The 23,550-nt window shown below is 43.4% G+C and overlaps 1 protein-coding gene across 4 annotated transcripts; it reads left to right on the top strand.

The window, feature by feature from the left end:
• The first annotated feature begins 319 nt into the window (after positions 1 to 319).
• OSR1 (odd-skipped related transcription factor 1) lies at positions 320 to 9,827 on the top strand. Of its 4 annotated transcripts, XM_048845572.2 has the most exons (4): positions 600 to 694; positions 1,499 to 1,558; positions 7,407 to 8,098; positions 8,652 to 9,827. In XM_048845572.2, exons 3-4 carry the CDS (start codon positions 7,452 to 7,454, stop codon positions 8,785 to 8,787), a joined length of 783 nt encoding a protein of 260 aa, XP_048701529.1. In that variant the 5' UTR covers positions 600 to 694; positions 1,499 to 1,558; positions 7,407 to 7,451; the 3' UTR covers positions 8,788 to 9,827. The 4 variants fall into 4 exon arrangements, with proteins under 4 accessions (XP_074982498.1, XP_048701529.1, XP_074982499.1 ...); XM_075126397.1 differs by lacking the exon at positions 1,499 to 1,558 and having other exon boundaries at positions 320 to 694; XM_075126398.1 differs by lacking the exon at positions 600 to 694 and having other exon boundaries at positions 1,256 to 1,558.
• The last annotated feature ends 13,723 nt before the right edge of the window (positions 9,828 to 23,550 follow it).

Consider the following 23,550-nt stretch of genomic DNA (forward strand, 5'->3'; position numbering starts at 1 on the left):
TTGATCACCTTGTGCGCCTCTAAATTGCGCTGTTCTTTGGAGAAAATGGGCACGCAAAGGCGTTCATGATGTTGAATATTCATCCGCGAAATTTTCATTTTCATCACTTATTTTATCGCCCAATAGGATAACCCGGGTTTCTGCTGAGGCTTGCAAAGTAATTGTAACAGTGTGACCGTGACAAGGTAGCCATGCAAATAACACGCTAATCCCTGAGCACAAAACGATGTTCGCCTGACAAATCTGTCTTCGCCCACGTATTATATTACTCTCGTTGTTCTTCGGGATCATATAATATACTCCGGCAATGTTCTCCTTCACAGACCTCAAGAGTGTGAACGGATGGATGAATAGAACAACAAATAAGCAAGGGGGTTATGGCCCCGGGATTAATTATAAAGCCCGTTTAACCTCTTTCTTTCAAGGGCTACTTTGCTTTGCCTAAATTGTCTGACCCCGGATTCAAACGAGAGGGCTAAAACCGCAGGAGAGGGTTAGGGACCTGGCTGTTTTCACACCGTGTGGAAACTCGTTCCAGGGAGTAGCTCTCCAATGGAGGAGAATGGAGCGAGTGGATCGAGGTCAGGCGGGCTGGATCTGTGAATCTAGCCTGGGGAGTGGATCCTGCCAAGGATGCTGGGAGAAGGCTGAGCCCGGGTTAAATGGGTCTTATCCGCGAGTGGATTCTTCACAGGTATGTGGTGCGGGAGATGGAGGGTGGATCTTGTGCGGGGTTTGGAGAATGGATCCAGCTGGGGGTATGGAGAGGGAATCTGGTCTCCGGGCAGCGTGGATCCACTGCAATCTGCCAGGGAAGTAGATCCCAGTGGGGCCAAATCCTGGCCCAGGGGCAATCTGTGAGTTCTGACCCGGAGAGGACCCTGCCGCTGGGCCGTGAGCGGCTCTACCCCGGGCCCAGGGGAGTGGAGTGAGCGCGGCTTAGGGGCTGCGCGGGGGAGCAGGGGAAGGGGACTGCCAGAACGGGGCAGCTCCGGGCTCCTCGGGGCGGAGGGGACAGCTGACTCCCTGGCTGGGGCGCTGAGGCTGCCAGGCGTGGCTTCGGAGCCCGGCTCGTCCGCTGGTGCCCGCAGGGAGATGCCCTGGGAGCCGTGCGGGCTGGAATCTGGCTGCCCCGTAACAAGCTGGAGAGTTGAAAAGTTGGATCTTCCCAGCGAGACACTTTCCCCCCGTAGTGCGCATGCCCAGCGTCCGGTTGGGGGTTGAAATAAGGAGGAGGCTGGAGGGAAGGGATCACTCCAGTCTGAGCTCGGCTTCTCTAAGGCGCGCTTGCCCTCAGACCCACAGACAGCAGCAGCAGCAGGAGGAGGAGGGAGAGAGACTCTCACCATCTCCATCCGCAGGAGCACCTGGCTCCCTCTGCTCTCTAGGATCTGTCTGTACCCAGCTGGAGGAGCAGTGGGGGCGGGAGGGGGGGCGGGGAAGAGCAGTGCACAGAGAGGCCACGAGAGCCACTAACTTAGCCCAACTTTTTTACCAGCTCCAATTTAGCCCCGGATCTTGTCACTTCTGCCAGCGGTGGAGCACAGATCGGGATTAGGTAAATAAAAAACCAACGACTCCTTTTATTTTTTTCCCAAGTCTCTGTGGTTGGCTACCTCAGTCCAAAGTGTCCCCCCCCTCCCCCCCGTGCCTGGGACAGTGAAGGTGAAGGGACAGATCTGCTGTCGTTAGAAGGACTTTTTTTTCCTTTGGGGGCGCGGGGTGAGGGGAACCGGTCTGAAAGTCTTTAAAGGGTGCTTGGATATTTTGCTGCTATTTAAAAGCATGCCTATCGCATATGGAGCTGCTCCTCCCCCAGTGGGCCAAGCTATGCTTTTAAACGGCGATGAAACTGACCTGCAGTCTGCGAACCCCGGGGTTAGTCTCGAGTGCCAGCACCGTGTAGACTTGAGCGTTTAGATTTGTATCATTGTGTACGCAGTTCCGCGCGTTTTAGTTCCCAGGCACCACTCGCCTCTTTCCGCCAGAGCAGAACTGACAGGAGGCTGATGTGTTACGTCCGTTCGGAGGAAGTTCTGTGCAGAGAGAAGCTCGCTTCTTTCCAGGCCATTCCGTCAAATGTTAGTGCAAAACCGAGGATTATTCATTGTTGTTGTTATTTCTGGCTGTCCGGAGGGAACGCTATAAAAACTGGACCTTTTGTAGATTGCTGTTGAAGTTGGTAAACTCAAGAAATGTGCTTGGAGTTGTTGACCCCCCCCAGCAGGTGCACTGTTGGTCCAATTAAAAACGTACCCAGCCCCGTAAAAAACATAAATAGGGACCAGATCAAGATGCTGGGGCAGCTTAATGCGGTCACCTTCCGACAGCAGAGTGACATCGCAGGATACATAGATCTAAAGATCGGTGGTGGCAGGAGATTAGCTGAAAACCTGCGTGGTTTGATTGCCTGAGGCCTAGGGGAGCGAACTCCGCTCTCGGTGGCCTGCGAGAGCTAGAGACATTGGAGAGGTCACTGTCGTTGTCTTCTTGCCATTACTTGGTTTCGGGGAGCTAAGGGAAAAGGGGGTTGCAGAGGGAAGAAAAAATTGCTATTACCGGTTATTTACGGAGCACCGTTTGCTCCATAACGTGGGAGGAAGGCCAGGACTTCCGGACTCTCGTGTGAAGAGGGTACAACCATTATTAAAAAAAAAAAAAAAAAGTAATCCGATCATAAATGAAACTTTTACGCGCGCAGGTATTTTTCTAATTGCTCAGCTGGTTTGTGTATGAAATGACACCCCTAGGAAGCTCACATGCATGCTTTCGAGCGGAGGGCATTCCCAAAGCACTGCTGGGCTTGGAAGGGGGCAAAAGACGTTAAATTGGCATGTTTAATTCCACTGTAAGAACATCATAATTGCTGTCTCGTGAGGATCCGGACTGAGTGGTTGAAAAGGCTGCACTGAATACTTAAATTGAGCAAGCTGTAGTGAACTGGATTTTTTTCCCTGAGTCTAACATATGCCTGTATTAATCAGCATTCGCAACGGTGGTCCGTAAAGCGTGTCAGCGCTGATTTCATGATAAAATGTGAATGATGATTTTATAAGGATTTAGCAGAGATATGCTGCCTTAGTCCTTCCAGTCTTCATCAATGTAAGCAATTAACTCCTCCACGCTCGATTAGACCCGAATAAACCTTCCTTAATAGATTCTGCACACTCCATTAATAATCTGAATGAATCGGCGCGGAATTCTCTCGTTGTATTCTCCAGAGCATCACGCTCTCAAATGCAGAGCGAAAGAACAACTTACAGCCCCAATTCCCTTTGCAGCTAGTTTCCTAAACACAGGTAAACGATAATTTCCTCGTTTAAGCTGATACAAATTCTGTCTCCTTGAAGGAAATATTGGCTACCTGGCACTCTGATAAAATTCTGCAGACCGTTCCAGTTTAATCGAAGGGATTTGGCTAACAAATTTTAAATAGTTCATTCGAAACAGGGTGGTTTTTTGACAGATGAGCCTCGTGGCAGGAGTTCTAGATATTCCCCCACCCTCTAAGGCCCCAAGAATCTGAAGTTTTATAACCACCAATTTATCATGTTTGTAAAAATAAGCAACATTTCAGGCTAATTTACTTCATCTATTCCCCCATGTGGAACTAATCAGTAAAACTCATTATTTATGAGTCAAGTATTTAATATAACAAATATCCCTCTCAAAAGACACATCAGAAATAGATAATTCAAAGTGAAAAGTAGAAAGACTGACTAACCACAAGATTACCGTGAGATTAATTTAATTTCGATTCATGAGAGGCTACCAATAACAAGTTTTTCCCCAAATTTTTCTTATTTATAAATAGAGATGAATATTTAGATTGAATTTATCTGGAATGTAAAGATTCCTATGATTGTAAAACAATGGCAATTAGACAATAGCATGACCAAATCTCCAAAATAGGACAAAGGGTAAGAAAGCTGGGGACAGATGTTGTCTTTCAAGTTTATGATCTTATTTTGCAGGGTAAATTTATCTTGGCAAGAGTGGGTTTTGTTTCAGTCCTGTGTCAGTACACAAGTGGCTTGCTCTCAATTACTCAGCAAGCAAATCTTGTGTTTAAAAACTGTACAGTTTTATTGCGATGGGGGTGGGGGCGATTCAAGCAAATAACTCACAGGCTCCTTTAAAAAAAGAGATAATGATCTGTTTACATGAAGCAGAATTAAAGGTAGAGGTGACACCGAAATCAAAGAAACATTGATCTCTCTGTGGGGAAGGGAAAGAGTAGAAAAGTACTGCGGAGAGAAATACACATTCCCTTTGATGTCCCTAAGACATTATTCTCTACGAAAATAAGCTGCTCTTTATCTATATTTTTGACTACCCCAGCTGTACCGAGCAAAAATGTAGCTTTCATTTCTGGAAGGATGCCAACAAACTTGTATCAACCTGAACGCCCCGCCCTCTGAGCCCCTTCCTTTTAAAAAAGGGATAATACTGCTTCTAGCAAACAACATAATTAGGACAATGGGTGCTATTATGAATCATTTTTGCACTTCCTTTTGCTTGAAAGAATCGTTGCCCATGTATTCGTCTGGAAAACGGAAACCGATTTTCTGTAAAAATGGGACGTCCCTGTAAAACAGGATTTTACCTAAATCTGTCCGGGGGGGGGGGTGTTGTGTTTTATATTTGGGGTTTGTTTGTTTTTTAAATACAACATATGATATGGAAAGAGGGGAGGGGCCCAGAATTCTGGGCTCGAAATTCGTTGAGGTTTGCTGTCGCTTGACACGTTTCAGAGATCAGAATGAGCCAGTGTAATGGTTTAGAATCGTAACCGATGTGGCAGCCAGATAGTTCGGGCATCTAGGCGGAGTGGGCAGCTCTGTGTTTAGTTTAGTTTGTTCCTGAAATAAGGGATCAAGACACTTGTGTCGCAAAAAGAAGACACCTGGCACTATATTAAAACTAAGCAATGTTTGTTTCTCCGGTCGAAGAACAAATCTCAAACGCAGGTTGGACCACTGGCCCTTGAACAGTTATGGGACGGGGGAAGTAATGTGTATGGTTTTTTAATCAGCCGCTATACAAAATGTATCCAATTAGCAAAAGGCAAATCTTGGAAAAAATGCCCCACGCTTTTATTCTGGGTCATTGCGATGGAATTCCTATCGGATTTGGGTCTCCTTTCCTGCGGCTGATTTATGTAAAGCGGCATGAAAGGTGGCCTTGGGGTAGAGGATGGGGCTATTCTGAGGGGAAAAAAATCCCCCTCTCATATCTCCCGCCTTAGCCCTCCACCCCCAACATAGCTTCTGCAACTGCGAGTTTCCTTTTAATCGCATCCATATATAAATCTTTTGTTTGTCTGGGATCTAGATCTCTTCCGCCATCAGGTTTCCTTTGCGCCTGGGTCTAGAGAGAGAGCTAGCAATCTGGTGCGCGTTTGTAAACTCTTCTCCAAACGGGGCCTTAATATGTCAGGAAGTCCCTTCATCTTGATCAGAAATCCATAATCGTTCTGCCATGGGTCGGGGGGAGAATCGCTTTTGATAAAGGCTTAGAGAAACTAGCAGTTTGGCATTAGAAATACGGTCGTACATTACTATCCGTCCCCAGGGCCCCAAAATAGCAATACCAGAAGACACTCTCTGGGCAATCACTGGTTGCTGGGGAAATAAACGTGTAGAACCAAATCATAGAAGAGCGAGCACCCCCGTCCCCCCCAAAACCAAATGTGTCACTTAAGAGGGGCGAGCTTTCAAATATCTGCCGCTGTTCCCCCTAGAGAGCTGCACCCCTTGCCAAACGGTTGGCAGGAGATGTGCGCGCGTTAATTACTGTGATTGAGGGAAGGGTCAGATAGTCCCAGTTACCTACGTTTTTCTCTCCGTCAATATCTCCTTTGCCTTCCGAGGTGCCGTGCAGCGGTCTGGCTGGGACTGCATGAGGGACCCTGATTTGAAAATACTCCGGTCCCATCCCAAGTTCCCCTTGACTTCAAAGGGGTTTTTTTTAAATCAGACTTTAGCAGAGGAGCGGGCTTTGCTTGTACTACCTCGGGCGAGTCTGAGTCTCCCCCGGCCTCAGTGCAAACCCGCAAACGGGAGGGTGCGGGAGCCCGCAGAGTGGCAGCGATTGAGCCGATCGGCCTGTGGGTTCAGCGCGGAGATCTGACTGAAAATCGCGGGCGTGCCAGGGGGCAGCGCAGTTCTATCTGGGCAACACTTGCGGTGTGAAGATCCCCCGGCTTGACTGCTCTGGGGAGAGGTAGTACCCTGCAAAGTGGCTGTGGAAAGGCTCTTGCTAGCTCCGAATTTTCAAATGGGGTTTTATTAAGACATTGTTTAGCCTGATTAGAGAAGGTCTCGGCCAAGCTCGTCCCCTTCCAAAGGAAACAAGAAAGAAAAATCAGACTTGCCACCGGGACGCAGGGCTTTAATATTTACTATTATCAGCCTTAAAGGGAGGAGGGGACTACTAGCTTCAAATAAACATCCTCCCCCCCCCCCTTCCAGCCATAGGTGCTGGCCCTAGGGGTTTGAAGTGGTTTCCATCACTTATAGGGTTTACAGTTTGGTTTAATGGCTCTCAGCGCCCCCACTATACAAATAGTTCCAGCACCTCTGGCCCCGGCTTTGCCCTTGTTCCCATGCAGAAGCCAGGAGGAGGCAGCTGAGTGGATGTGGCTGGACTGGGAAGGGGCTAAGGGGGAGCGCTGTGGGACGCCGCTATCCAGACGCAGGGGCTGGAAGCTGGCGAGGGTAAAACCCTCGCGCTCTACTTTCCAAAGCAAATTGGAGGTCAAAGTTTGGTGGGCTCGGCGGGGAGCCCTGTCACTCCTCTGGGCGGCAGAGGGCGAGCCCTTGCTTCGTACGGGCAGGATACGGCGGCGATGCGCTTGAGTTTTAACTCGTTACCGTGCGAGTTGCCAGGAAAAACGGTGTCCCCTGGGGCTCACGAGGGGATCTGCCATTGACTCCAGCGGGAGCTGCAGGGGAGAAATCTGGGTGGCTTGGGGGTGAAGCCTGGGGGTGTGCAGCCGAGTAGCCTGAAGTTACACACAGCCTACCTGGAGGGTCCTCCCCAGCGAGCGGTGCGCAAAGCGGAGGAGGCCGCGCTGCAGCGAGCCAGGGCTACCGAGGGATGGTTTGTGTTAGGAGCAGGCTTGGCGGCGGGGAGGGGGCAGATGAAAGGGCTCCTAACGACCTGCAGATCTGTGCAGCCAGCCTGAGGCTTGCACGGCTGCCGTGGGAAGGGGCCGAGGCGCACCGCGCCAGAGCCACTACAAGCAATGGGCACCTTTCCACTGACCTGCCCTGGGCTCTGGGATGCGCCCAGCAGCCCGGGGCTCCGCAGCCGGCCCTAGGCAAAGGAGAGCAGCAGGCGGCGTGGCGGACCTGTCTCTGTGGTCTCCCTGTTACAGGTCTTTGTCTCTCTTTCTCTTCCAGACACTCGCCTTCCCTGCTCCCAGATCCTCCTCCCCGGTGGACACCATGGGAAGTAAGACTCTGCCGGCCCCCGTGCCCATTCACCCCTCCCTGCAGCTCACTAACTACTCCTTCCTCCAAGCGTTCAACGGGCTGCCCGCGGTGCCCTCGGACCACCTGCCCAACCTGTACGGCTTCAGCGCCCTGCACGCCGTTCACCTGCACCAGTGGACATTGGGTTACCCAGCCATGCATTTGCCTCGCTCTTCCTTCTCCAAGGTGCCCGGGGTGTCCAGCTTGGTGGACGCCAGGTTCCAGCTGCCTGCCTTCCCTTTGTTCCCACACGTCATCCAGCCCAAGCAAGAAGCCACCAGCCTGCCCCTCAAAGCCAAACCCCGGTTTGATTTTGCCAACCTCGCTGTGGCCGCCACCCAAGAGGATCACTCTAAACTGGGCCAGGCGGACAGCCAGAGCTCGCCTCCGGGGCTCGGCTCCTTGCTGGAGGTAACTAAGCTCTCCCCAGAGAAGAAACCCACCCGGGGAAGGTTACCTTCCAAAACCAAGAAGGAATTCGTCTGCAAATTCTGTGGCAGACACTTCACCAAGTCCTATAACCTTTTGATTCACGAAAGAACCCACACCGATGAAAGGCCCTACACGTGTGACATTTGCCACAAAGCGTTCCGAAGGCAAGATCACCTGCGGGATCACAGGTAACTCCAGCATTTTAATGGGGGGGGGGGGTTATAACCACAGGCTTTGCTTGGCTCTGTCCCTCTCCTGTACCACAAATAGAAAGGTGAGCTAGTCCATTTCCCCCTGTAAGTGCAGGATTGTCACATTAGGCTTCTTGCTGCTTTGTACCATTTAGTAATGCCCCAAGTGATTGAGGCATCTTGATCTGGCAGGTGAATCCCTTATAGAAGTTTACTTGACTTCCTGTACACCACTGAGGACCATACCCTCATCTGTCCGCTTTCCCTGCAGGCAATTTGGGATGGCCCTTTCTTTTTATTTTTGAAAGTAATTTTAATCAGAAATACAGAGTGGCCATTAGAGCCAGGTATTTACAGTAAAAGAATGATTCCCATAACACTGTGTGCTTCCTGCATGAATGTGATCCCCCGTCCCCCATTCTGGCTTCTGGGCATCTCATATTTGGGCCTCAGCAGTAGTTTGGAAAGTAGGCCACAAACAAGGGGTGGTTTTTGAGAGGTCACCTGATTGAATTGTCACTATTTGTAAATCTATATTCTCTCTCCCCAGGTATATTCATTCTAAAGAAAAGCCTTTTAAGTGTCAAGAATGTGGGAAAGGCTTTTGCCAGTCCAGAACTCTAGCTGTCCACAAGACACTGCATACGCAAGTAAAGGAGCTTAAACCTTCCAAACTTAAATGCTGAACTCTCCAGCACCCATGAACTAACTTCCCCTCCAGACTTTATACCAAATTCAGAACAGACACAGACAAAAAAAACAAAAAACAAAAAACAAAAAAAGAACAAAAAAAACCCAAAATCAAACCAAAAAACGAAAAACAAAAAAACCCCAGGATGGGAGCACTGAACTTTCTTTTTAATTAAAAATAAAAGGTTCCCAAATCCTGGTTTAAAATATTGTTTTGCCTTTGAAACACATATTAATAATATGGAGAGTGCAAGAGAACTGGCTGTCTTGTGTGGCTTTGATAAACTTCATGCCAAAAGGTGGTGCTCACGTATTGGACAGGAATCTTCTTCTTCTTTTTTTAAAGCAAAAACGTAGCTTCCAAAGGTATTACTTTTTACATTTTTTTATTTTATACTTTTTTTGACTGTATAAAGCTTCTTACTTAAACACTTCAGGAAACAAAAAATTCCAGAAGACAATTAAGAACTGAAACTTTGGCTTCTCATTACAGCACCATTGAGACCAGGAGAACAACTTGCGGACTTGTTTGTTTGTTTCTGTTGTTGTTTTCTTTTAAAAAAAAAATGTTCCAAAGTGACCTAAATCTCAAGTGATGAAGTCTGCCATGCACTAAAAGCCTCATATAGAGCTTAGAGCTGCAGTATCAACACTCCGTGGAGATCTTGTTTTTGTTTTGTGGTCTAGTGCCTTGGAGGTGGTTTGTAATTTGTGGACTTATTTAAAAACACCCAAAGGAAAGAATAATGGCAATAAATCAAACTGATGCTATGCACAACATGGTTTTAGTGGTACTTTAAAGTCTATGTGTGTCCCGATGAGAGAGTGGGCAGGATAAATCTCAATCAGAGAATTTTAAAGGCTAGCTTTCTGAACAGTGTATTAAAAAAGTTAAAACTAAGAGACATTCCAATATGTTTTGTTTATTAAAAAGGTTGTATGGCTATTTGGCACTTTATGCTGATTATTGGTAATTGACATTTATCACTGGATTGTGTTTTTTAAGTATTAAAATAAATTGTTATTTTACAGGCAAGCCTGACTGGATGTACTATTCACATATGTTCTGAATGGTCTTTAACTATTTGCTTTCAGGTCTATCCCCAATCGAACTCCCTCCCCCAATTGTCAGAACTTTCCTTTTCAGGTGGTGTAATATTTTTAATTCTTTTTCACAAATGTTGTCCTGGGGGAGTGGCGAATGTTAAAAGTATACTTTTTTTTTTTTATATGGGTTAGTCACTGTTTTTACCTACAACGGAAAAGTCAATAGACCTGAGGGAGGGAGGGAGTCAAATCACTGTGCTCCTAGTGTGAAAAATTCACCTTGGTAACTAAATCTTGGGTATTAGCAGATAAGATTAGATGTCAAAAGTGTTAAAAAACAAATCAAATGAATAATGGGCAAACTGTTACCATTCACACAGCCTGAGGCCATGGGGGAAACACTCCTTTACACTCTCTCTCCCCTTTCATTGTCAATAGTGTATATTTATCAATTGCATCTTGGCCCAGTCTAGTGTTGATGGGCGGCCTTTGATTACAGGCAGCTGTCTTAGATCAGAGATGTTTATTCCACTGCAAAACCACTTTGGATTGAGACATGGAGAGGGAGTTTTGAGCGTGGGTTCCATCTGAGCTTTTAAAACATGTATTGCTTCTTTTGTAATTTCATAGAAAGAACAGCTTCTTCCCTGATTATCCACAAGTCACCTCTGAAATTGAAAAGCTGAAATCAAACAATTCTTTTCCTTATTACAGATCAAAATAGTAACTTTTATTTTGGGGTTTTATTATTTTCAAAACTTATAAGGCTTAAACCTATAAAGCACTGAAATCAAAACAAAAAAAATTATTTCCCTTCTTTTCCATTTTCCCTCTTCATTTTACAAAGATACTATTTATATGGGCAAAGAATCTTATGAATGATAAAAGAACACTATTGCCTTGCTTTTTATTTGGGAACAATACGGATTTTCCCTCGTTTGTTTATATAGATACGACTACATGACTAATTCAATACATATGATCAATTCCAGTGTCCCTGTTATGAAAACCTTTGCAGAGTTTAGTTTAGTCAGATAATGATTGTTGACTAAATATAGCAATAAATACAGTGGAAATTGACACATTTCCAGTGGGCCAATATAAATTAAGTTGTGCAGAAGTGTCTTTAGTAAAGATATGTAGTTGTACTGGAAAAATCAACAATTGTATTAAGCGACAAACAATACAAAGTATTTTGTTTTCAATTTTAGAGTCTCTAAAAGAGAATAAACTTATCTGTTTTGTATGGGAAATAGATATGTTGAGAGGAAAATCATGATGCATTAGAGGGTGAATTAAAAACAGTATCACTGGGTATTTAGTACCTTGTTTCCTTAGTAGGCAGATGTACCAAAGTAGCTTTATAAACTCTTTATTATTTATATAATAGCCTCATGGCACCCAAAAGAAGTGACCTTCCTTGCCTCGAACAGCTTACAATCTACCTACATAAAACAGACTAGGAGACAGGTGAAGAGACTTTCCTGTGGCCAGTGGGAGAGCTGGGATTAGGACTCAGATCACCTGGTTCTCAGACCAGTGCCCTACCCAAAGAGTTTGCTTTCTGCCCTGTACTGACAACACCCTAGGGTTCTATGGTCTCAGTCAGGTGCTTGCTTTGGAAAATGAGCCAGGTCTTCCCTCACCAGCTACTAGGAACTGAAATGACATCTCGCAGCCACAGGAGGGGATGACGGTGCTGCTGTTACTGAAGCATTACCCTACCTCCTCCCCGGGGGGAGCATTACTTCTGAGCACGGCCTTTGTTAAGATGGTACCAAAAGCTCCAGACAGACCTGATATTTGAATCCCTGCTCGAACTTCTGCTTGACCATTTGTTCGGTGGTGTTCTCCCGACCTTCACCCCTGTTTTTAAGGAAAGTATGGCAAATATCATGGGGGATGCAGAAAGAAAGGGATCAGCAGACATCTCTCTTTCTGTGCTAGCCACTTGTAATTCATTACAGGGAACAAATGAGCAGGAATGTTCCCTGGAATTTATTTGTGGGGGGTGAGGTGAACGACTCTCATGGAGCCAGTCATCTTTTATCTAAGTAATAAATAAAAGGGAGTTTTCTGATTCACTTCCAAGGGGGCGATTACTCAGATGAATCGTTCCCATGCTGGCTGCACCACGTTCTTATCCTCTCTGATTAGGACCCCGAATTCTGTAGGGGGGAAAAAACAATGAGAGGTAGGAAATCTGAGCTATTGTTTATTAAGCATTTCATTGTGGGATAGTATAGGTGGGGAATGAAGAAGCTGCTCCTTTTGTACTTATATTGGGCATGGGAAGCATTTCATTTATAAGGCAGCAGCTTGGTCTTTTGACCACAAACACATACTGCTGTCAAGAATTTCCCTGTGCAACTTCATGTGCAACTTCATTTAATTGGGGATTGGTCCTGCTTTGAGCAGGGGGTTGGACTAGATGACCTCCTGAGGTCCCTTCCAACCCTGATATTCTATGATTCTATGTGGGAAACGCCCCCTCCCCCCCCAAATTGATATAATCAGAATTGCTGATTTATTGAGAATTTATACAGGGTAAATATTTTCTATAACAGAAGTCTGGATTAGTCAAAACATCTTCTCCTGGTCTCATTCCTCACTGGGCCAGCATGCCATGCAAAATCGCATTCTGTCAGTTTCCTCTATCAGTTTAAATCCAGGTTTATGTTCTGCACTGTAAATGCAGCAGTTTCATTCATGTATATGATAGCAAAGAAGAGATGCAATTGTTACATTTAGCAGACAAATAATAGGAACCCCCAAAAGAAGTGAGGGGAACTAGATTGGAGATGGGCATTTTAGCATCAGTCATATGATTTAAATGTGTTTTTTGTTTAAATGCTCTTCACAGTTGATATTTACCATATAACTAATTCAGGCTTCTTAGAATCAAATCTCCATATACAGCATTTTCACAGGTTTCAATTTTCACCATAAAAATATCCTTCAGTGGGAATTTTGCCTGCCTAAGTACTACAGCTTCTGGCTCTAGTTGCCTCTTTTATACAAGATTTACGAAGAAAATGACATTTTCCCATTTCCAGTTTGACTAAAATGTAAAGATGTCTTGTCACATTTTTTTCACATTCCATTAAAACTTTTCCTGCTCATAAAATTTAGTTACACTATATTAAAGGACTGATTCTGCAGAGTTCACTAAGGCCAGATTCCCACCGGTGAGGCCTGCAGGATCAACTTTGAAGAGTGAAAGCCTCACTGAAATTATATATAGGGGCAGCAAATACTTTGCTAGATCAATGTTGCATTGGCCTTCACAGAAGGTACCAGAGTTCACTCTTTCTAAAATTCTGCTTGATTTGCATATTAATTCCAGCTTCCTCTGGGAGTGACCATGCTGAAGAGTCCATGCTACTTTGTAACAGCACTGCTTCTTGAAGCTGTATGGTTTTCGCTTAACAGGGTGCAGTGAGCCAGAAATGCCTGAGTTCTAATTGCTGCTCTGCATGACCTCAAACAAATCACTTAACCTATCTGCCTCAGTTTCTTCATCTGTAAAATGGAAATAATGATACTTACCTACCTCACAGACATATTTTGAGGCCTGATTTGGAAAATGTTGTGTGTTATTGCTGGGCACAGTGGGTTCAATTCAGTTGCACTGAAGTGAAAGGAGTTGCTTCAGATTGAGATTCAGACTCAGACTCGTGCAGCTGACAGCAGCATCTGGTCCAGTAGATGTAATGGAGTCTGGAAAGTTAGATTCATATGTATTTTTTTCCAGCTTTGGGAGGTTTGTTGAGAGATGGAGTTCTATTGAAACTAATGCCCAGCATGCATTTCTTTCATACATTCCTATACTGTGACTAAACAGAATAAACATGGGCTAAATTCATCCTGGGTAGAACTCTATTGAAGTCTGTAGTCTTTTTAGGAGTTTGGAACTGAAATTAATTGGGTTATACCAGGGATGAATTTGGCCACATGTCTGTTTACTGCATGTGCCCTGTCTGCTTGGATTGCTAGGTTTTTGTTTTGTTTTGTTTTTAAGTGGCTTTCTCTGCTTTTTTTTAGTTGAATTTTTTTTGAGGATGGTGGTGGGGAACTAAAACATTCCCTTCTGTATTTCATTTATACAACATCTATTATATTTGAGGCACCTCACATAACGTAGACAAGACACCAGGAACATTTTCAAAAGCACCAAAATGACTTAGGCTCTTAAATCCTATTAAATGTCAAAAGGATTTAGGGAAAATTTTACTGACTGTTCCTGTTTGAAAGAGCTTACAGGCTAAGCTTAGTCAGAACACCAGAAATAATCATTGCAGGCAAAGGGAGGGTAAGGAAAGGGAGAAGAAGAAGAATGATTAAGATAATGGCATTGCTGATTATTTATTTATTCATATATAAAAGACAAAAGGGACCACTATAATCTGCTCTGATTTCCTGTCTAACACAAACCAGAGAATTTCATGCAGTAACTCATGTAGGGGAGGGAATTAAATTTCCCTACCAGGTAAATGAACACAACAGAGCCCTGTAACTTGTGGCTGACCTATAGCAAGTGTTTAAAAATATATCTAATCTTGATTTAAAAGTTCTAAGTGACAATGCATTTACTATTTCTCTTCGTAAACTTTCAGTCACACCACCAATCCAAAATAGCCTTTGTCACTAAACAGACACATCAATTTCAGTTTCCATCGATGATGCAAACTCCCATTAATTTATTTTTAAAGATAAGTTCAAATTTAACAGTCACATTCTTAATACAACTTTGAACGAGATTAACAGCAAAAATGAAACCAAATGCATTGCATTGACCCATACAGCCCAACAGTTGCTAACTGACTTTTTAAATATGAGGTCGTATCTCTCAACTGTGACAAATGCCACACCCCTCATTTTGGATTCCCATTTGCCTCCCCTGCTTGAGTTCTTGTGGGACCACATCTCACTTTAATTTGACAATGTTTTTGACACCTGTTATGCTGATTCATGAAAACTGAGTTTATAAACTATGAGCCCGTTCTTCATCTCCTTTACACCAATTGAACTCAGTTGACTGAAGTGGAGCTACTTTTGGTTTACACAAGTGTTAGTGAGAGGAAAATTGGGCCCAGTGTTATTTATGTGAGAGCAACGTACACTATATTGTTAAAAACTTCTTGTGTTGTTATAGTTGTGTTCTTTATTTTCATATCTCAGTTCCTGCCCCTGAACTCCTTCTCCCATCTGTGCTGCCACCTGTATGTCATGCTACTCTCTGACAGTGAGCGTGATGAAGCATCAACTTCTCAGCCTACATCTTCAGTGGAGCTATGCTGATTTCCACCGACTGAGGATCTGGCCCCTCATCGTTTCACTCCCCTTTTCAACCCTTCCTATTTTCCTACGCCAATTCCAACTCCCCTCTCTTCTTACCTATTCATGCTTACATCTGTCACTTCTGTCCTTTGGCAAACCTGTCCTTTCTGCTCCCCACCTACCGCTAGAGCCCTGGTCTGTGCTTTGGCCATCTGATGCTTAGCACAGCTTCCACTTTTGTAGGCCTCCCTGCTTGTTATCTGGTTCCACTTCAGTTTACCTAGAGAAAGCTGCAATAGCAAGGACATTTGTCACTTCACAGACCATGTCAGACCCTTCCTCCAAGCCTCCCCTTGGCTTCCTCTTGCCATCTACATTAAGTTAAAACTTTTTGTCCTCAATTGCCAAGCTCTAAACAAACCTGCTTGTGCCCTATTCTACCTACTTGTTCTCTTGCTCCCTGCACTTCCTCCAAACATCTCTTCCTTCATAGCCTTAACCCTCTCATATCTTGGTACTTTGTCCCATGATGTCCTTTATGCTTGGATGGAGAACTGGTCCAATTACTGGCTGTGAGTGATTTATTTATCAATTTAGCATTTTTTTCTCCATTCACAAATTGTTTAAGCAGACCACGGTTTTATTCTATAATTAGGAGGTGAACAAATTTCAGCCTATAGGTTGTTCATAATGCTTTGTAGGGAGTATTTATTTATTCATTCAGGAGTCTGGATTCAGTAGGGGTGGAATTTAGCCCTGTCCAGAAAACCAGCACAAGGCCTGTGCGCTGGGTAAGTCTCAGTTAAGCCTTCTGGATAAGGGAGAGTAAAACTCCCCTCCCCATACACAAGTGTTCAGGATAGGTCTAGACAGTGTAACCTATTGGTGAGTATGCTGTATTATGACCGCCACCCCCATCCCATGGGCCTTCACAGATGTTTTGAGTTGTTCCAGCCCCCAGCTTAAAAATAGCCTTAGCAGCTCATACTTTTAGCTCAGGAGGTCCCTGGTTCGATCCCCTGTCTGTCAGCTAAGAGGGCAGATCGTCATAAGATCTTAGCTCCATGTAGTGGAGGGAGCACAGGGTCTGTGTACTAGATGCTGTTCTCAGAGAGCAAGTGCGTGGGAATGAGGGGGAGCATGTGGAGCCATGGAGCGAGTTGGACACATGCATGAAGAAGTGGGTAGATGCTGCACATCATAAAAGGTTCAAGTGGCATGTAGGCCCTTGTGATGGCTTTCTGCATACAGGTGAATTTTACCCTGTCTGAGCTGGGACTGGATGCCTAAATCGCATGGTATTGTTTCTGCTTCCTGATTGTATGACCTTATCTTTATAAACTACTTCCTTTTGCACCCAGTATGAATTTTGCACCTTGACAAAACACATTTTGTTTTATGATTAAACCAGTCTTGGTTATGGGCTCCAAAGTAGCTTTCCGCAACCATTCACACACACACACACACACACACACACACACACACACACACACACACACAACTTGGCTCACGTGAATGATCATGAAAAGCAAATGACAAAGTGGGCTCGTATGTGGCTGACTTGAAGTATGATTCAGAATTTACAGATCTACAACAATCTTTACCCCAGCTTGCTTTGGCACTGTTCCTTACTTCTCAAGTGTTCATTGGGCGCTGCCTTTTAGATTTCTCCTTAAACCACACTCCTGATTTCTCCTTAAACCACTTCCCCTCATGACCATTCCACGCTTTTGCCACTGCTTTTCAACTTGCACCTCCCAGCAAGTGTACTGCTGGATGTCTACTGTCCGACCAATTACTGACTGCTGGGCCTATGCCAAATGTAGATTGTAAGCAACTGGGGGCAAGCACTCTCATTTACAGCACTGAGCACATTGTTGGCTGGGCTCACTAACTATTAAATAATAATTAAGAAGCTGCACATTTGATGATCCGCAAAGCAGAGTGACTCAGCCAACCTTATACCGTTGATTATTTCATTAGCACAGGCACGTGTCCAGGCCACGAGATGGTTTTCCCTTCTGCATTAGTATGGCGACTACTTGGATCTGGTTTAGGAAACCGTTAGTGTTTCTCTAGCAGTTGGGAAATGTTTACGTCCAGCTGTTTATTTCCCTCAGTGGATTAATAATGCTATTTTGAAGGGCTGCAAAGAGGAAAAATCAGATTTTCAAGACGAGGGGGGAAGAGGTTCAGCAATGCAGCAAAGGCCGTAGGATATTCATTTACAAAACTGGGAGGCAGGCATTTAAAATGAACTGCTGGGAATTTCCTCAAGTTCTAAACTTTCAATGCCTACTTAAACATAATCAAAAACAATTACTCTGGTGTGTTTTATAATTGGAGAAAGGCAACAAGCAAGCAGATGGAGTCTTTAATATTCCTGATCATAAGAACTATGAGCTTTTCCACTGGACCACTATCAGCCTGTTTGAAAAAGTTACAGAACTGACACAACTTTCATGGAAATCAGTAATGGCTTTTGTAAATGGTGGTGTTGAATCCAATTCCTGTTACAGCTAAAAATGCCTTGCTATGCTGCTGGGATACATTGGGAGGTTTTTCCTGTGCTGGAGATCCTGCCAGAAGAGGAGGAACCTGGTTAAAATAGGTTGAGAGGAAAGCTCTCATTTATATTATGTTGCATCATCAAAATGTGACTCAGCATAGGGAAGAGAATGGTGAATGAGAAAACAAGTGTGTATGAAAGGGGTTCCCATCCACAAGCAAGCCCCCAGCCAGCCTCATAAAGGTGCTGTGTTTACGTACAGCCAGTGGGGCTACCTAGGAGCATATCCAGGCCCCATTTCTACCACAGTGGAGAAGATGTATGATGAAAGAACTAAATGGGGACATGTAGAGTCTGGGGCCTAGATTCTCAAAGGTATTTAGGCTACTGACTTCCTTTGAGGATCTGGGCCTGGCTAATTATAGATTTAACAGTCTTGACATCCAAAGTTGGGCCCCATAATCCTTATTTAGGTGCCAAAATATAAGTGCTCTGATTTTCAAAGACACTGAACACCCAAAAGTCCCACTGAAGTCCCTGAGAGCTGCCTGTACCAAGAACCTTTAAAAAACAGGCCACATTGATTTTGGTGCTGAATTTCCGGCACTCAGGATTGATGATTGATTTTAAGGGGCTGCCCAGCCTATAAATCAGTGTTGAATTTGGTCCTGTGTGTACAGATCTCCAGATGGAGAGGAAAGTGACCCATAGGTGGATTGAACGGCTCTGATCTGCCTCAGGTCAAACATCTGTAAGGAACATGTGTTCAGTTTCCTAACAACTTCATAGAGTCAGTGGACGGCACATTTAGTGCAATGTTATATCTGCTACTGAAGTTACTGAATGCAAATACCAGCAGCCTCTGGGAACTTTTAGTTAATACGAAAATAATCTAAAGCAAATTCACTGAGTTAATGCAGCCAGGATAAAAGCAAAGAGAAAGAGTAATGGATGCAATCAAGTAGGCACAGAAACGAAACTCCTCTAGGGTTTTCTTTTTAGGTTCTCCAACTTCCATTATTTTAATGTGTAAATTAGGTCAAATGCAGAGTCTGGTTAAAAAGAAATGAATGACATGGTTTTCACTGAATATTTTTGCAAAAGGGTGTTTTCTGCTCTGCTATTATTTGTGGAGGGAATACTATTCGCCACCAGCACATATTCAGGTAACTGCCAATTTATTCATGAAAATGTTTTGAATGTTAAAAGATCATGGATTTTAGTCCAAATGCTGATTTTTTCTGCATATCCACACTGGAAATACATTGCTTACTACTTACAATTTATTATTTTCTATTTAAAAGATTTCATTTATCCAAGCTCTAGTTCATGAAAGCACTTAAGCATGTGTTTAAACCCCATAGTCTTAAAATTAAGTACATGCTTAAATGCTGTCCTAAATAGGGATGCTTTCCTGAATCAGGGCCCAAATCATGGAGCAGAAACAAGCCCTTCTGACTCAGGGGCCCAATTACCCATCACAGATAATAAACTGTTTGAAAACAACTCATATGCTGCAATTTATTTGCATGAACTATTGGCTGAATGACCTAGGCACAGATCAATATGGGTGGTTCTTGATTTGCAAGGAGGTGACTTCCCTTTGGGATTTGCCATGATCACTGGTTGAATGTTTGTTAATAACAAATGCTTTATATAAATCAGGAGCAACACATGAACAAAAAAGGGCTAAATGTATGAGAACCTATTTGCTGTTAAGGATTCACCATCTAAAATTAGCAGCTATAATGTTTTGGACCATTATGTAAAATACTGCGGTATGTTTTCTACACCATAAGTGTAAGAAGGACTTTTAAAATCCGCTCAAACTGAATTTTTAAACTGGCTCAATGTAACATGGATTTAAAAAAAAGTTTTAGTTTTCTTCTAAAATCTGGTTACCTACCCTTTGTCCCTTCCAGAGGTTGATAATCATTCTGGTCCAGATCCTCAAAGATATTTTGGCCCCTAACTTGCAATGAAATCAATGGAGCTTAAATATCTTTGAGGATCTAGGCCTACATCCTTACATTATCTTCTTGAACTTTATGGGAACACAATGCAGGATGACCGTGCGCTTTGCCTGCAGAACAGAGCTCTGCAATGTCAGAAGGGAATGCTCAAATGCCTTTTAGATGCAAGTAAAAAGAAAAATCTGAACAATCTGAATTTGGACATGGAGAAATATTACACATGGATCCAAGAAATTACTGTGTTATCTTAGTTCTGTCTAAACAAAGTGTTGCTTTGGGCTTCGATTCAGCAAAGCAGTTAAGCATATGCATAACTTTGAGCTCGTGAGGAGACTCTTTGAGCGAAGTGAAAGTTTCACATGTTGAAAGTTACACATGTGCTAAGTACCCTGCTGGATCAGGGTCTTTGTTTTCTAAAAGGTGTTTTTTTTTTTTCATATGTGAGTCATGTTGCTCTCTGGATGTCATGATTGACCAAGAATCACAACTTTCTCAGGGACAGCCTTATGATTTGAAGGATCCTGAGAAAGAATGGTCCCTCAAACTGCTAGAGGAATTGGAGGGGAGGAAAATCAAGCTGGGAATTGTCTCCTCCTCCTCCTGTCCTGCTGATCGGATGGGGTGAGAAATTGGCTGAGTTGCCTCTTACTATAATGTGGGGGTAGAGAAGTGGCTGAAGGAGAAATTGCAGAAGAGAAAATCTTTCAAAATGAGAACCCTAAGATAGTTGCTTGAACTGTGGGCTTGCCCAGATCCCATATATGAAAATCCGAGTCACCTTGCAGTATTTCAGATAGTCACCCTTTCATGTATTTGTTTTTTCTGTATACTTTTTCATGGGAAAAATTAATATGACTACAGTTCAGCTGTCACATATCTGCCTGATTGAAGAAGGACTGATACATGTACGCCATATACTGATCCATTAATGATCATTGCAATCAGTGAAAGCTGGGGATCTAGTATGAATGAGGGCACATAAATCTAGACCTTCGACTACTCAGATTTGGCCTAAAACTGGTGTTTCTACATCTCAGATATAACAAGCCTTGCAGAATCTGGCCTTTTGTCATTAAATCTTACTCAGATATGCCAATATGGGACCAGAGTTTAGCAAATAATTATAACATATAGATAAAACTTTTTCAAATTGTATTACAAAATAAGTGACAATATTTATTTGAAAGTATTAAATATTTTACATTGTATGGATTGTTTAAACTCCATATATTGTTTGTGAAGAGTTCTTGAATATCCAATATTTTCTTTTCAAGCTGTATCAGCTGCTATTGTCCACATGGGGTGTATGGTGCTATTTCTGATTCCTGAGTGGGTGAGTGAATAAGCACTTTCAACATGAATATTTTTTCTGTGGAAATTTGAACTCTGTGATCCATGAACACTCGTACATGTGACTTTGGCATTTGGGTTCTGTGAATATTTACTATAGTAAAACTGGTGGAAAAATAGCTCTAACACATGAATAAAAAAATTCAAACAGATATTTTCAGATCTTTTTATTGTGTATTTTCCTAGCTCAAACAGACAATGGATGCTCTGGTGGGATACATACTAGGTATTTCTACAGAAATAAATATACATAAATAGAACATTCTATTTCTCTCATACATGCTGTGTGTGTGGCTGGCCACTCATTCTCTGCTTCTACTCCAATCTGGCCACATACAAGTTGGATGTGACTGTAGCTCATACCTTACCCATGTTCTTGTGAAACTGGGGACTCAAATGCCATTGTGTCTTATGGGCAGAGGAAAATGCACTATTAGGTGATTAGTTCTACCTAAGATCAGACAGACTTAGTGGAGCTTAGATCAGTACACTCGGAGACTGACTAGCCTACCAAACGCATATAATTGCTTGGTGGCTCTATAAGGTCATTTCACGGCAGAAAATCAGGAGACAAGCAGCTCACCCCAGATGTAGAGCAGTCAGTATTTTACAAGGGTCAAACAAATACTCATGGGAATACTGCCCAAATAGAAAAAGTCATTGTCATGTCTGAGGTTTTCAATTCAATTCTGAAAGTTACAGATTTTGGGTTTGGGTCAAAGGCATCCTCTAATAATCCAATGAATAATTTATAAATAAGAAACACCATGACTAAGTACAGGATGTAACTGTCAATAGCAGCTTTTACACATTTAATTTATTATTTTTTTTTATTTTTAACTGTTTTCTGTGTTTTCTAGTCACAGTGCATGTGTAACCTACAGGTCAGTGCCTTAGTGTTACATGTTCTGCTTCTTGGGGTCGCTCTCATTCAAACAACTGCCTCAGTGTTGCTTTTCTTCTATCTACTCTGAGGTAGATGAGTCTGTATTATAGAGGTGTCATAAATATAAAGGGAAGGGTAAACCCCTTTGAAATCCCTCCTGGCCAGAGGAAAATCCTCTCACCTGTAAAGGGTTAAGAAGCTAAAGGTAACCTCGCTGGCACCTGACCAAAATGACCAATGAGGAGACAAGATACTTTCAAAAGCTGGGAGGAGGGAGAGAAACAAAGGGTCTGTGTCTGTCTGTATGCTGCTTTTGCCAGGGACAGACCAGGAATGGAGTCTTAGAACTTTTAGTAAGTAATCTAGCTAGGTATGTGTTAGATTATGATTTCTTTAAATGGCTGAGAAAAGAATTGTGCTGAATAGAATGACTATTTCTGTCTGTGTGTCTTTTTTGTAACTTAAGGTTTTGCCTAGAGGGATTCTCTATGTTTTGAATCTAATTACCCTGTAAGGTACCTACCATCCTGATTTTACAGGGGTGATTCCTTTACTCCTATTTACTTCTATTTCTATTAAAAGTCTTCTTGTAAGAAAACTGAATGCTTTTTCATTGTTCTCAGATCCAAGGGTTTGGGTCTGTGGTCACCTATGCAAATTGGTGAGGATTTTTACCAAACCTTTCCCAGGAATTGAGGTGCAAGGGTTGGGAGGATTTTGGGGGGAAAGACGTGTCCAAACTACGTTTCCCAGTAAACCCAGTTAGAGTTTGGTGGTGGCAGTGGTTATTCCAAGGACAAAGGATAAAATTAATTTGTACCTTGGGGAAGTTTTAACCTAAGCTGGTAAAAGTAAGCTTAGGAGGTTTTCATGCAGGTCCCCACATCTGTACCCTAGAGTTCAGAGTGGGGGAGGAACCTTGACAAGGGGCATGGACTCTTTGCCTTTCCCAGAATGCTTTGCTACTTTGCTAATAAAAAGGGAATATGCTGGTCATCCTCCCCCTATACTTCACACGGGTTTGTCTTTCTTCATCGCTACTGCAGAGCTAGGCTGTTCTGCACCATGCCCTGAATCTACCCATCTTCTAAGAGGAGTACCTTTTTCAGGGCCTGCTTCTTGGTGTCTCCAGTCTTCTAGCACAGAGGAAATGGTCCTCTGAGTCACCTTTCTCCCAGAATTCGAATCTTGGGGTCTTAACAAACAAAGAAGATGGAAATGAATCTAGCTTGTTTTCAAGCACCGATGTGTTCTTCCACAACACTTCCCTTATTGCACAGTGACAGCTTACCCTATACCAATCAAAAACCCAATAGATCCCCCACAAGCTGTATCCTTGCAGACCTGCCCCACTCCTTGGAAGTTGTAAGTGGCTGTGAAGGTAGCTGATTTCCCCCTGCACACACACAACTTTTTTTTTTTTCCCTACAGAGAAAGAAGGTAATTCTTAAATGAAGATCCGTTCACATGCAGATCACTAGGGCATGATTGGGCTCAGGTTTAATAACACCTGATTAATCAATTTGTTGAACTCATGGACTGCCTACTTTCTCTCTCCCATGGGGTAAACATGAATGTCACCTCCTGATAGAGATCATTATTTGCCACTAGACATAAATCATCAGCTTCTGAAACTGGCAAAATTCCTATACCATGTGCAGGCTGATAACCGGATTAATAGGGGTCAAAGCAACTTGACAATTCCTGTTGTTAT

The sequence above is a fragment of the Caretta caretta genome, chromosome 3 (genome assembly GCF_965140235.1).
Source record: "Caretta caretta isolate rCarCar2 chromosome 3, rCarCar1.hap1, whole genome shotgun sequence".
Lineage (NCBI taxonomy): Eukaryota > Metazoa > Chordata > Testudines > Cheloniidae > Caretta > Caretta caretta.

Excerpts from the sequence above, each read along its gene's own strand:
- OSR1 (XM_075126397.1), top strand. The coding sequence starts at position 563 with ATGGAGCGAGTGGATCGAGGTCAGGCGGGCTGGATCTGTGAATCTAGC. Across the intron at positions 695-7,406 it reads CGCGAGTGGATTCTTCACAG|ACACTCGCCTTCCCTGCTCC; the intron begins GTATGTGGTGCG and ends TTTCTCTTCCAG. Across the intron at positions 8,099-8,651 it reads GATCACCTGCGGGATCACAG|GTATATTCATTCTAAAGAAA; the intron begins GTAACTCCAGCA and ends CTCTCTCCCCAG.